Source organism: Nematolebias whitei, chromosome 14 (assembly GCF_014905685.2).
Source record: "Nematolebias whitei isolate Nwh7 chromosome 14, NemWhi1, whole genome shotgun sequence".
Classification (NCBI taxonomy): domain Eukaryota; kingdom Metazoa; phylum Chordata; class Actinopteri; order Cyprinodontiformes; family Rivulidae; genus Nematolebias; species Nematolebias whitei.
The window spans coordinates 6,203,852-6,218,383 of NC_056511.1; the positions used below are offsets into that span (position 1 = coordinate 6,203,852).

The 14,532-nt window shown below is 41.2% G+C and overlaps 1 protein-coding gene across 1 annotated transcript in view; it reads right to left on the reverse strand.

Moving 5' to 3' along the window:
* The window catches only part of arhgef12b (Rho guanine nucleotide exchange factor (GEF) 12b), a 37,697-nt gene that overhangs the window by 3,745 nt on the left and 19,420 nt on the right, over nt 1–14,532 (reverse strand). The window contains exons 12-31 of the mRNA XM_037687243.1: nt 14,030–14,135; nt 13,767–13,904; nt 11,484–11,516; nt 11,093–11,207; nt 10,874–10,976; nt 9,083–9,304; nt 8,722–8,869; nt 7,196–7,362; nt 6,972–7,118; nt 5,218–5,303; nt 4,960–5,085; nt 4,738–4,852; nt 4,556–4,656; nt 3,541–3,618; nt 2,766–2,841; nt 2,492–2,659; nt 1,290–1,377; nt 1,123–1,203; nt 955–1,049; nt 552–830 (exon numbers count right to left, since the gene is read on the reverse strand). Of these exons, the coding sequence (XP_037543171.1) occupies nt 552–830; nt 955–1,049; nt 1,123–1,203; nt 1,290–1,377; nt 2,492–2,659; nt 2,766–2,841; nt 3,541–3,618; nt 4,556–4,656; nt 4,738–4,852; nt 4,960–5,085; nt 5,218–5,303; nt 6,972–7,118; nt 7,196–7,362; nt 8,722–8,869; nt 9,083–9,304; nt 10,874–10,976; nt 11,093–11,207; nt 11,484–11,516; nt 13,767–13,904; nt 14,030–14,135 (2,472 nt within the window). The remainder of the gene's footprint in view (nt 1–551; nt 831–954; nt 1,050–1,122; nt 1,204–1,289; nt 1,378–2,491; nt 2,660–2,765; nt 2,842–3,540; nt 3,619–4,555; nt 4,657–4,737; nt 4,853–4,959; nt 5,086–5,217; nt 5,304–6,971; nt 7,119–7,195; nt 7,363–8,721; nt 8,870–9,082; nt 9,305–10,873; nt 10,977–11,092; nt 11,208–11,483; nt 11,517–13,766; nt 13,905–14,029; nt 14,136–14,532) is intronic.

Below are 14,532 nucleotides of genomic sequence, written 5' to 3' on the forward strand. Positions count from 1 at the left end.
ACCATGCTGCTAATAGAACCTCAATGCTAATCGAACCACACTGCTAATCGAACCACACTGCTAACAGAACCACACTGCTAACAGAACCACACTGCTAACAGTACCATGCTGCTAATAGAACCTCAATGCTAACCGAACCACACTGCTAACAGTACCATGCTGCTAACAGAACCACATTGTAGATGGATTTCTTTTTCACTTTTGGCACCTTGCTTTGGTATTTCTTGTTGTTGTTTCTTTCTTGGCGAGTCGAGACGGTTCTTCTCGTCCTCAGCATTTCATTGATGACTTTGTGTTGGTCTGTATATGACAAATAAACCTAACCTAACATTCTACACCGATAAAATAAAACAAAGCCGCGCCTTCGTAAGCAAAACCAGCTTGTCGTCTGGTGATAAATGCCTAAATTTCAACAAACTCCAGATCATTTTGAAGGTTTTGAAGATGAGGATTTCTGAAATAATAAAACAATGTTGAAAAATATTTTGTTGGGACTCATTTTTCCAGCACGGGTCACATCTATCAGAAAATAAGACAACAGGTGATCTTACACGTCCGCAAAGCCTCTTCAGCTTTGAAGGAGGAGGCGTTAAAGTCAATGTGATTGTTTTCGTCTGGGACACCCTGACTGGATCCTTCCTGCAGGAGTTGGTCTGCCAGATGACCGTCCAAGAAAGCTTCCAGTTCTGCCTCGTCCACCTCCTCCTCCTCCTCCTCTTCTTCTTCTGGTCTGTCCGCTACAGCCAGCTCCTCTTCCTCATCTTCGGATTTCAAGCCATCAAAAGGGTTGAGAGGCGGCTGGATGCCCGGAGAAGACGGGGCGTCTTTATCTGGAACGCATTTTAATTTAAAAGTTACATTTTCTTTGTCATGAAAAACCTAGCAATCCTTGAGGATTAGCAGCTGCAGCCATCTTGACTTGGACTGTGTGATTCTTTAAAAACTACCAGATACCTGAAGAGCTGACGCTTTCCCTCGATGTCTCACCAAGCTCGACGCTTTCTTTGGGCGCCTCGTCGTTCATGATCCCGACATCGCTCTGCTCGGCTCTGAAACACATCGGCGCTGTAAACAAAAACAAACAAACAACATCGGTGAGGGTGCCGGGATAAACGGACTCACTCAGGCTGAGCTGGAGGCGTGACGTCGTCGCGAGGTTTGGCCTTCATGGCGTCGGCGCATTGCGTGATCAGACACTGCCACCTGGAACAACAGAGACAAGCTGATGAAACGTGACGACGTTTGACAAAAAACTTCAGAACCAGTCGGGTTTTAAATGAAGCACTCACGTTCTCCGGTCGGACACCGTCTGAGCCATCAGCTGGTACATCTGAACCCCATTTTCCGACATGGACAGAACAAAGAAGGCCTTCTTGTCTGAAAAGGACAATGTTTCCTTTAGGGGAAATACTGCATTACATTTATACATAAATGTATCATTACACACAGAAATTAAATGACATTTTCATATTTTATATTGAGAGGGCAGGACCCAGAGACACAATCACACCTTTCAGTGGCTCTTCGTACTACAGCTGGTTTGTTACTGACTCACTCGGTTTAATGATCTGATCCTCATGCTCACAGACTCATCAGTCTGAGATCTCAGTAAACCCGGGTCCTACATGTTCTCTAGCAGACTGCTGGTTCACGAGTTAGCGGCCTCACCCAAAAAGCAGCAGACCCTGGAAACGCTGCAGACTCAGAGGAATCGGGTCGCTGATTCGGGTTAAAAACTCAGCAGAACAAGTGGTACGCCAACGTCCCCCGTCACTGAGGAATATGAAGAGTGAACGTTTGCCGTTTTAGAGATGAGTGCTCTTCTGGACTGGAATAGAACTGGGAAATGCAGGTAAACCTTAATGTTTCTGTTGCAACATATTCAAGTGGGGAGGAGTTACGCTGTGGAGAAGAACAGAGGGAGGTTTTTTTCTTGTCCGAGGCGGCGCAGCGTGACGGATCCTGGAGAGTGGAGGGAGCAATTTTATCCACCAACAGGAGCAGTGGTGGAGTCAGGGGGTGGCCAATGGTGGGCTTGGCCACCATAAATTAATTTTTGGCCACCCCTATTTTTTTCTTACATCTGGATGCAGCCCTACACCAAAATGGAAGTTGGTATTTCACTTATTTTTCAAGTTATCATGCTGACAACAGGATGGACAGACGGTATTTCCAATTCCCCCTTTCGCTCCACGACTGGGAGGCAAAAAGGGCAGACTTGTGCCGAAAGTACAATACCACTGGTCTGATGTGCACACATGATGCACATTTTTGTATATTTGTGTGTACGGTTACATACTCTTGACATAACTCTACATAGCTCTCATCCTAACAGGGGCGTTCATGACTGAACCAAACTGTTGGACCTATTGAGATCTGTAGAACCATCCCACCAGCACTTCTAGTAAAAACTGTCTGATTTACCAAACAGAAAAGACTTGTAGGGAAAGAAATGGAGATAAAAAATTCAGCTAGAAGCACCCAGTCTTACCGATTGCTACGGGTCGAACCAGAACGGTGTTGAGTTTGATGACGGGGCTGAAGATGTGTTTGGTGTCAGCAGCACTCGCCGGGTTCTTGCCGTGAAACTTGAGTACCAGACGCTCGTCCTGCTTCTGCAGTAAAACCATGATGTCCTCCAGGAGGACCGTGTAAAGTTCTGAAATAATGACATAAAACTGAATGTTGTGTTTCGATGCATTTCAAAACCTAAATGTTTTTTTATTATGATTATTCTCATCATATTATGAGTTTACTGCTTGTACCAATCGTCTTGTCCTTGTTGACTCTCCAGGAGAGAGGGCCCTCGTGTACCATCTTCCTCTTGGTCAGATCCAGATTCTGCATTTAAAAAAAATCAGCTTTAATTAAAAAACAATAAACAAGATTAGGAGAACCCACTGTGTTTTGAGTCTGAATTAATTAATGTGGAGTATGATGATATAAAGATTCATCTATAAGACCCAAAGAAAGCCTTCAAGACCAACAATAAAATCCTAAAATATGATCCATACTGATGAAGACGGACATTTGTGTTATTTGATTTAGCTTCTTTCTCCTGTTAAACGACGACTGGTAGCATTTTGGACCTGTTAAATTCAACAAATGTTAAAAATCTCTCAGGTATTTCACAAAAATGTGACTGCAGGACACTAAAGAGTTCCAAAAAACAGAGTCAGGTTAGATTGTCCAAATAAAATTATTTTCTTTGAGATTACCGAAGTTTAAAATAATCTGTGATTTAATGTACCATAATCTAAACAACCAAACAAAAGCTAAAATTAATCTTCATTAATGTGGGCAGAATCACTAGGTTTTCAACCGACTCATTATGTTCGTTTTAAATGCATCTCAAAAACAAAGTGTACAGTGAAAATTCAGCAGCTCCCGGGACGGAGCCCTGAGGAACTCCAACAAGAGCAGCACAGTTTTACAACAAACAGCCCAGGTTTGTTAAAATGAACAATGAATAATCACTTAATAACTAGAACTTCAGCTAACATCTCAACTCTTTATTCAATTTAGGTGGAGGTTTCTTACCCTCAGCTCCAGGATCACAGGATTTTCACTTTGTTTGAGAGATGAGACGTCCAGCCTTCGCTGATACTCCTCTAGTCTCTGTTGAGACATGCCAGAACCCATCAAACTCAATTAGGTTAAATTAGGTTAGGTTTAGACTGTTAGGTTATGTCTAGTCTGTGTTAGGCTACAAAGGTTTAGGTTTAGGGTACATTAAGCTAAGTTACGTAATGTTTAGTTCAAGTTAGCCTAAGTTAAGTCATGTTTACACTGAGTTAGTCTAAGTTAGGCTAGGTTTGTTGTAGGTTGTACTGAGTAAGGTTAACATTAGAAATTGACAGGATTTAAGTTAGAATTATGTTAGCTTAAGTGAAGTAAATTTGGTTAGGTTGAGACTGAGTTTAGTCTAAGTTAGTTTAGGTTTAGTATAAGTTAGGGTTAATACTATATTAGTAATACTTAATCTAATCTACATAAAGTTAAAAAAGGCAGAGCAAATTTAGGATTAAACTGGCTTACATTAGGGTTATGTTAGTTTAAACAATAACATCCGAATCCTTCATGTATCAAAGAACTCACGGTGGAAAACGGTAATTTGAGGCAATTAAATGCTATGAAGTAAATGTGGTTAGAATTAGACTGAGCTTAGGTTAAGTTAGGCTTAATATAGGTTGTCCTAATTTAGACTAGGTTTATGTTAGCTCTAGGCAAAATGTTGGGTTGGATTTAGGCTATACTCTGGTTTAGTTTAGCAGTTTTAAGTTAGGCTTGGTTAGATACATTTTAAATTACTGTGTTTGTAGCCAAAAATACATTTTTGTAACAACAGATGTACATTTTAGCGCCTATTTACAAAACAACAATAACATAACACAAAGCAGTGTAAAGACAACAGAAGTATTTCCAGGAAAAGTAAAAACTTTTATAAAAACCATTAGTTTTTCACCACTCAGAACATCAGTGAGGAAAAGTCAACATAAAACCAGTAACAGCCGAACAGAAAGCTTCGGCTTCTTTTGGGTTAAGACGAGCCGACCTGTTTGTTTTCAGCTTCTTTCACCGCTTGGTTGACGTGGTTAAGGATCTTTTTACAGCACTCTCCGGCTCTCTTCACCTTCTCTCTCTCTTCACCATTTTCTGTTAAAGAACAACATCGTCAGCAGAGTCACGGAGAACCGTCGTCTTTTACTTTGTGAGAACACACGAACATGATCATACCGGTGTATTTGGCGATATTGTCCAGGAGCAGCGGGTACTTTGTCACTCTTTGCATTTCTACAGGAATGATGTCTTTGAGCTGCAGCCGGCGACACAAACGGTTCGTCCTCGTCTCCTGAGAAATGGCGACGAAGAGGAGGGAGAAGTGGAATATGGAAGATTGACGATCAAAAACGAGTTCAGATTTAAGCGTCTGACCGCGGCGGCGGTTTGGGCGCTGACCTGCATGAACAGGTTGAACCTCTGGTCTTTCTTCTGCCTGGTTTTGATGAGCTCCAACGCCGACGGCTGGTTGCTGCAGAACGTTCCCACCGCTCTCTTTATCTTCTCCTCTTCCTCCCCGCTGAACTGAAACACATCCAGAGAAAGTTCGAGGGTCTGAGAAGCCCGACTGCTTGCACCAAATTAGTCTGGACCAACGTTTCAATCTGTAAAACTCACGTCCTCTAATCTGGCCTGATTAAAAGAAACGGTCCTTACCCACGACAAGAGATCATCTCCGATCTGAACGATCACCGACGTCTCGCTCCTCCTCCGGATCGCTGCCATTTGCTCCGTTATGGAAACTAAAACAGCGAGGGGAGGCGTCACCAAAAACAAAATGGTTCCTCGCTACATCTTCTGTCCAACTCCACCATTAGTGAGACAAACTGAAGCAAACGCTCAACGAGAAGTTCCTCTCGTGCTTTTGTCGTCAGGCACTTTTAAAACGAGCCGAGCTTGAAAAAGATTTTGATTTACTAAAAGTTTACAACTTATAAACCGCTTTGGTTCTTCTCTGATTTACTAGTGAGCTTAAAACAGAATAAAATCAGGAGGGTGCTAACGCTGAGCTAAAAGATCGTTCGGTTCAGAACAGGGTGATTTCTGACTGAAACTTTTTGATTTCCGTCAACATTTTACCCACTTTTGACATAAAGATGTCTAAATTCAGAGGTGCTGTGAGGACCCTGAGCTTCTTGTAGTTATTTTTTTGTGCAATTGTTCTTTATTGAGTTCATTTGGTGATTATTTCACGTGTTTTCATTTCACTGCTCGTTATGTAGTCAGCCCAAGCTACGAACCTCATCACTGCTTCACTTCGCGCTTCATTTGATCTATTTTGAAGCATTTCATTGGCTCACAGATTTTAAGTCAAGCTTCTTAAATTAACCATCTTTTATTTTTATAATCTGTGGTTGGACCGCGGTAGCTTGGCGGTCAGGCTGCGCGTTCGAGCCCAGGTGGCATCAGGAAGAACATCCGGAGTAAAACAAATCCTTAACGTATGGGCGAGTATTTCTGTGTATTAAGACTTTTTAAAAGTAATGTCTCACTCTTATTAACGAAGAACTTGTACTTCTACTGCCGTGTCTAATGTCGTCCAACAACCATCCAATCATTCCTTTTATTATGCAACGGTGATGTAACCATTAAAGTAGTATAAATGAACAAAAAAGTCAGCAGAATAAAAAGACCACAGCCTTTTCTGAACATTTACTGGTGACATGGGCTTGAAGTGCTTGAGCTGGCCACCACAGGTTCCTGCTCTGGGTCAGACTGAAGCCTCCGAGCTTTGGAAGGAGAGCCTCCAGTTTCAGCTGCTCATCATGACCAGGTGTCTCCTCTCTGTTCACCAGCTCCTGTTCATGTAGTAACGGTTTCCATTCCACCGTCACGCGAGCATCGTGTGTGCTTCATGCCACGTCTGGTTCTCCTCTGTGGCTCCACAAGTTATTTTTCTAAGTTGCTGCAGCCACGTCAGTTTTTGTTTTTCATTTTTGTGCTAAATAAATCTAAGATTTTATTTTATTTTTTGCATTACTGAGTTTAAACCGCCGAAACTGTAACGGGTTCTTTTTATTGTTTGTATGCCCATGTAAAACAAATGGATGCACAAAGAGTTTTTGGAGTCTTGACATTTTTTTTTACGAGAATCTTATCGGAGCATTTAAAATAACTGACAAGGTTGTTTACATTTCTAAAGATTTTTAAGTTTAGTTGGGAATCATTGTGCTTATAAACAACATCAAACATAAAAACAGAAAGAATAAATAAAAACACAAACAGAAACAAACGTGCGGCTGATTCTTGCCTATGAGACGTTCTAATGGTTCTTTCTTTGAGCATCTGTAACTTTTAATTTTTTTATTTGCTTTTTAACATTCTTTTGCACTTTGTCACAATGTTTTTACTGTAAGGCGCTTTAAGCTGAAACGTGAGACACAAATAAAGCTTCGTAGCTGTGACGTTACCGTGCAGCTGAATGATCTCCTCCAGGTTAATAAAGATGTGTTTTATGTCTTCAGGAGGAAGGATGCCGTCTCTGTTCAGCCTCTGACAGAAAACACAGTCCAGGACCCTCAGCATGCGCAGGTGAGCACGCTCAGTGTAGAACAGCTCTGCAGTGTGAGCGCACGGAGTCAGGTATGTGCGTTCGGTCACTTTTGGGTCCAAGTGTGAAAAGCCGGCGACTCACCATTGATGACTTCCTGCCGCTTGATCTCCTTTGGCATTAGGCTCTCCAGGACGCCTCGACTGACGAGTTTCTGCCAGTTCAGAGGGTCTTCGTCGCCCTCGCCCTCTCCTGCCTGGTCGTCTTCGCTCTGGATGTCAGCAGAACTCACGGTCGACTGAACTTCCATCCTAACGCCGGTAAAAATAGTCAAGAAGTCCCCTTTAAAAGCTGACTTTGGCAAATAAAATAACCACGGCAGAGCTTAGCAACCTTTATTTATGGCACAAAACGTTAATTCACGGCTTCAAGTTTGTGTTTTATTTCTAATTGACACATCCGTGTTGACTGAAGCAAAATTCAGAAAATTAAAAAACTTAAACTCGGTAATAAAACTGTAAATAAACAAGTAGAATAAACATTCAGTATTTACAATTCTAACTTGGAAAACTGAACGATGAGCAATAATTAACTGCAGAAAGAAGCTAAAACAGTAATTTAACACAAAAACAAATGCTATAAAACAGTAGCGAAAAGTCGCAAAGTGATAGATAGAAATAACAAAACAGATGTTAATATTAGCAAATTTGTAAATAAAAATAGCAAGGCATATACTAAAGTATAAAAGTATACAAAGTAGCAAAGAAAACGCTAATATTATCAAACCTTAAGCTAAAAAAACAAAAAAGATGCTAATATTAACACATTTCTAGTTAAGAGTAACAAATGTGAATATCAGCAATACTGTAGCTAGCTAAAAAGATGCTAAAATTAGCAAAATCATAGCTAATTTAGTCGCTATTAGGTCAAAGTGTGAAATGTCGATGACTCAAAACGGTGGCAAAAAAGCTGAAATGAGCAAAACGAGAAATAAATACTTGAACAAAAGCTTAAAGCGGCAGAATAGCCAGAATATAAAAGCCGTAAAACAGTAGCTAAAATTAGCAGAACAGTAGCTAAAAGTAGCAGAGCAAATAAAAAAATTATCAAAAGAGATGCTATAAGCAAAACAGTAACTGAAATTAGCTAAACGGGTATTAAAGCTAAAATTACCTAAGCAATAAGAAGTAGTAAATGCATAGCAAATGGTAGGAAAACAGACATCAATTTTAAGACATGTAGCTAAAATTAGCAAAAAAGAAGCAAAAAGTTGCAAAAAAGAAGTGAAAGTTGACCAAAAAGATGCTAAATTTAGCTAAACAGTAGCTAAGCATAAGAATGGAATAGCTAAAAGTAAAAAAAATGCTTATTTTGGCAAAACTGCAAGTGAAAATAGCAAAAGAGATGCTGAAATCAACAAATCATTACCTAAAATTAGCAAACAGTTGCTAAATGGAGCAGAATAGTAACTAAATCTAAAAGAAGTATCACAGTAGCTAATAGTAGTTAGCCGAACAATCATAGAAGGTAAAGAGCTTGCAGAACAGTAGCTAAAAGTAGAAAACGGTAAACGTGATGTGTTTTTATTAACGACAGAATATGAATTAAAAGGAAGTAATAAAGATCCACCGGTGACATTCAGCTCTTTCTGCCAGTGAAAGTCTAAATACCTGAAGGCGTCCTGGTCTTCCTCCCGCTGGTCCAGGTTGGACAGGCCGAAGTCGATCTGAGTGCATGTTGGACTGGAGAGGACGTCCTGGTGGTCCACAGTCGGCAGACCGTCGCTCAGCCTCGGCTGGGCGCAGAACGGAGAAACGCCTGAAGAACAGAGGCGTAAACTAAGGAGCTCTGACCTGAACGTAACAACGCTCTTTCACATTTTCAGCTCAGCTCAGTTGGTTCTTCAGTATTTTTCACTTACAATAATAAAACTCTCCTTTAACTCGGCCCGGGAGCCCAGAAAACAGACTTCCTAACACCCCGCAGGACTTTCTGAACACGATGATTAATTAAAAAAAGTAAATATCTTACTGGAGTCTGTCTCTGGTCCGCTCAAGTCCGAGGTGGGACTGCTGAGGGAGCCGGGACCCACAGAGGAGGTGGAGGACACAGACTGGCAGCCGGTGTCTGATCCCTCACTCGGGTGGTTCGCCGGGCTTCGTCCAGAACTCGAGGCAGAGTCGAGAAGCTCTGGGATGGACAGCTGGGAGAACTTCGGCGAGCGCTGCTTGTTCTGCTCCAAGGCTTTAGCAACTGCATGACAAATAAACACAAACATCTTCTGAACGGGAGGAGAAAAAGAAAGAATTCAAACCAAAGACCGTCACTCAACTCTAACAAAGGGTTCAGTGCTTAAAACACTGCGCACTTTGTGCTATTTTAGCCATTTACATGTCAAAACGTTCAGCTCATTCAGGACGTGTGTGCTCGGACTTTGGGGTTCTGTACATTTTATCCTTTTAAATAAAAATATTTTAATTTACTAATATTTTCTCCATAGAAATGCACTGAATTCTCTCCAAAACATTTTTATTTTTGAAACCTGGTTCAGAAAACTGGCAATTTGTTTTTGTCTTTTTAATGCTACTTTTAGCTGTTAGCTATGTTTCTGCTACTTTTAACTTTTAATAAAACTTTGCTACATTTAGCTAGGCTGTTACTAATTTAAGCTTCTAGCAAGGATTTTGCTACTTTGGCCTTGAACAAGCCATCTGCTACTTCAGGCTTTCAGGTTGCCTTTTGCTATTTTTAGAATCCACTTAGCCTTCTGACATTTTAGCTACCTATTTACGGCTTTAGCTTTGAGCTAACATTTTGCTGATATTAGATGGCTTTTGTTCTTGACACACTTAGTTGTAACTACTGTTTTGCTACTTTTAGCTAGTGTTTTGATTATTTTAGCTTCTAGTTAAGTCTTTTACTACTTTAGCTTTTAGCTGTGGTTCTGCTACTTTTAGCTTCTAACCAAAGGTTGCTACATTTAGCTACACTGTTACTACTTTCAGCTTCTATTAGCTTTTAACATATTATTTGGAACATCTGGTTAACATTTTGCTACTTTCAGTTTTTAGTTCGCATTTTGCTACTTTTATCTTCAAGATAGCCTTTTGATATTTTAAGTACCGTAGCTAGTACTAATTTAGCTTTTAGCAAACCTTTTACGACTTTTCGTTTTTAGCTACTGTTTTGCTACTTTTAGTTAGTGTATTGATACTATTAGCTGGCTTTTTGATATTTTTATTTAGCTTTTTGCTAAAATTAACAAGCCTTTTACTACTTTAGCTTTCAGCTAACATTTTGCTGCTTTCATCGAATAGCAATTGTTTGCTACTTTTTATCTTTTAGCTAACCTTTTGCTATATTTAGTATTTAGCTAGTGTTTTACTAGTCTTAGCTAGTCTTGGCTTTTAACAAATTCTTTAATCCTTTTAGTTTTTAACTAGTTTATTTTGTTTGTAAATTTTAGCTAACTTTAGCTTTAACAACCCAGTGATTTTTTTTTTTTTGAGAATTGGTTCCAAAGCTGGGGCTAGGACCCCACTGTGGGTCGTGAAACAACAAGTGAGCGGTCCTGAGATGATGTCCCAAGATTAAATAAAATATAGGGATAATTGATTTAGTCACATTTGTTATAATTGTTATAAAATATATAAACAGTAGAAACAAATGTTTAAAAAGTCATAGTTTGCAGTTTTTAGTCATTGGTTTAGCATCAAAGCAGGGGGCACTTCAGGGTTCCATCAGTTTTTCAGCAGGGGCCGGTGCCCCCCCGGTCACTGCCCCTGGATCCAGCTCTGGCTGACGCAGGAGTTTTCTCCTCACCCGAGTCCGTTCTGCTCAGACGCCGAGGAGGGCCGAGGATGATGGGAAACCGAGGTTTTTTCACCTTTTCCTCCCCCTCCTTCTCAGATTTAGTACTTTTCCCCTTGAAACAAGAAAAAAAAATTATTCAGATTAGATTCAAGCAGATTGTAAATTACTGCCTTCTAAAGTTTGGATTACTGTTAGGGTTTATGCGTGGATGAAAATAACGAGTTGCACCTTAATTCTGGGCAGGAAGTTGATGCGTGCCCGTTTTTGTTCGAGCCCACGGGATTCCTTTACTTTCACCCCGAGATGCTTCATATAGGTGTGGATCACATACTGCATGTTTTGGCTGCACAGATAGTAAAGAAAATAAAAGTTTTATTTAAAATTGTTTAGTAAATACATTAATTTACTTATGAACCTATAGACTAAATGGGATGATTCACGTGCAAAGAGCTAAAATTAGCCTGTGCAACAGGATGACACTTTATGATCCCACACAATCATTTATAAATATTGGTAAAACAGCAGAACAGGAACTAAAACAGTTCTTTAAAACAGATGAGTGCATGTCCTACAGCCGAGTGGGAAACTGGTACCGAAACAAAAAAAGCCCTTTTCTCACCACTTCTCCTCTTCTGAGGGTTGAGACGACAACCTGCAACAAAACGCTCACATGAGGAGATAAACATGAACACGTGGGTGTTTGCTGTGATGCTCAGCAGCAGTCAGGAGAGCAGCCACCCATCATGGACACAAACGTCGGATTATATTTAGGGTTTTAACGATTAATTTCAATCAGTCTGGTTCCAGGGTGGAAGGATTCTACAATGCACAACTTCATCTCCATCTTCTGCCGCTCATCTAGAGTTGGGCTGTGAAAAAAACAGGTCCAAGAGAGAAACTCTGACCTCCCTCTCCCCAGAAACACTATCCAGCTCCACCTGGGGGATCCCAAGGTCTTCTTAGACTAGAGAACGCCTTGGGATATAATTCCTCTAGCAGATTCTGGGTTTGCCGCAGGACCTCTTCCCAGTGGGATAATGTCCAAAGGGAGGCGTCCAGGAGGCCTCCTGACCTGAAGCCTGAACAGCTGACTCTTTTTGATGCGGAGGAGCAGCGGCTCTACTTCAAGCTCCCCCTGGATGACGGAGCCCCTTAATCTATATTTAAGGCTGAGCCCGGCCACCCTATGACGGAAGGTCATTTTTGCCATTTGTATCCAGGATCCCGTTCTTTCAGTCATGATCCAAACCTCAAGAGCACAGGTGAGAGTTGGAATGTAGACAGACCAGTAAATCCAGAGCTCAATTCAATTTTTTCTTCACCACGACCGACTGAAGCAACACCCTCATTACTGAGGACAAGGCCTCAATCCGTTGCTCCATCCTACTATCACCTGCGAACAAGACGCCCAGATACTTGAACTCCTCCACCTGAGGCTAAAACTCCTCCCCTGACCCAGAGCGGGTATGTGATGTGGTGTATGTAGCGAGTGAGGTGTATGTGTTTGCCTCAGAACAACGGCCATGATTGGTTGAATAGTCCACTGCGCCCGCCCCATGAGTGAGGAAAAGAAAAGAAGAAGAAGCAGAGCCGGTCTAGAAGTGGACCCTTCACTACTATAGTGCATCAATAGATTTGTTATTCTGGTTATGACGGGTGTACGATAATTTACCTCAAAATACGATAATTTTATGTCTCTAGTACAATAATCCTACATTTCTCACCTGGCAACACTGTCACCGACCCACCCTCCATCCTGTGAGCCATTAGGGCCACTGATACCTGTTGAATGCTTCTATATGAGGTCGACGTGTGAGCTGTTTTGGTCACGTGTTGTGGTGTAAATGGTCAAGGCGAGGCTTTCAAAACCAAGAAAGTTGTTCAAACTTTCAAGCACGGTGGTGGCAGTATCATGTTGCGGTACAGGTGCACAAAGTGCATGATGTGATGCAGTTCTTCAACATCACCATAATCAGCAGCTGGACAGCTGAGACTTGTGCACAACTGGGTGTTTTAACTGGACAGTGATCCCAAACACACATCAGAACTAGTTTCTGATTGGACAAAAATGGCTGACTTTAACAACAAAAGTTAAATCATGTCATCTGGACCAGATTCTTTAAGTGAGAAATGTTTCACCTCCCATCCGGAAGAGTTCATCAGTCTGCAGCCTGCCAACCAGCTCTGTCCCATAGATAGCCTTCGCTGCTGTGTTTCAAGCTAAACTCCTGTTGGAATCTCAGAAGTAGACTTTTAACGCATGCAAACAGGGCCCACCTGTCCAAAACAATCGATCATTTATAACAATCAATATTGTTGGCTATAAATGGATGACTTTAAGTTTCTGGAACAGACTTCCAAAATTTGTGGACTATGTCGTTTCTTGGTCTGTACCAGGAAACTGCTATGAGTGTGTGTGTGTGTGTGTGTGTGTGTGGGGGGGGGGGGGGTGAAGGATATATTTCATCAAATAAATAAACTACCAGTTTAAATTATTTTGGGACTGTACTTATATAGCACCTTTCTATCTTTTCAAGATACTCAAAGCTCTTTACACCACAATCTGGGCCTCATTTACCCATTCATACAGCTCTATACTAGATCTGTACGAAGCTAACTGAACAAATCATTCTAAAGAGACTAATCAGTGCTTTGATCACATTCATACACTGATGGGACACACAGTGTCTTGCCCAGGGACACTTCAGCATGTGTCTGCTGGTGGAATCGAACCCCCAACTCGCGCATTGGACGACGCCTGCTCTAACCACTCAGCCGCAGCCGCCTTAAATTTGTGCACCCAGTTTTAGTTCACCCTGGAAAAAGATTGGCTGAAAAAAATTGTGTCCACGATGAGAAGATGTAAACTCCTGAGCTCGACTGTGTGCGCTCAGAGACTCACAGGATGTCCTCGATCTTTGACAGGATGTGTTCAGCACAGGAGCATTCCTTCTCCGACGCCTGCTGGTCTTTACCTCGCTCCGAGTCCAGCTTGGACAGCTCGTTTTCGGCCAGCGTCAGACCCATGCTGCGTTTCTGTCTGCGTTCAGAGACGGACACTCCATTTCTCAATGTGTCAACTCCAGACAGAGGCTTAAGTTTAAGGAAAACTCTAAAGCTGAACATTTATTTTAGGGATGTTGCAGAAAGTTGAGCTGCTGGTACCTGAAGTCCTCCAGGTTCTTGTGTAGGTCCGATAAAAGAGAGTCCTGTAACACCTGAGAAAATTGTTTACACAGCTCCTCGGGGATCAGCTCCAGCCTTCGCTTATCTGACCAAAATTAAGCAAAAACAAAAACGAACCTTGTGAGAATAAGAGGGATTTATAGTGGAACAAATACTTATAATGTTTAATTTCAGATATGTCAGTAGTCATTGACTACCTGGTATTTGGTGAGCACCTCTCTAAGATCGTTTTTCTATCAATAGACGAAAAATAATATCTGAAAAGTGAAAATGTTCTCGTTGGATGTTTGACTCTTTTCAAGAAAAGACACAGAGTTCTGTGTAACTGTCATTTTGTTGTTGTCACATTTAGTGTTTTACTGCTTCAAACAGTAGAAAACAGAAATTATTCTGTCAGAATGCTCTCTTACAGGTAATGATATTCCACAAGGCTTAGTCCTCGGTCCACTTATTTATTTATATATATATATATATATATATAT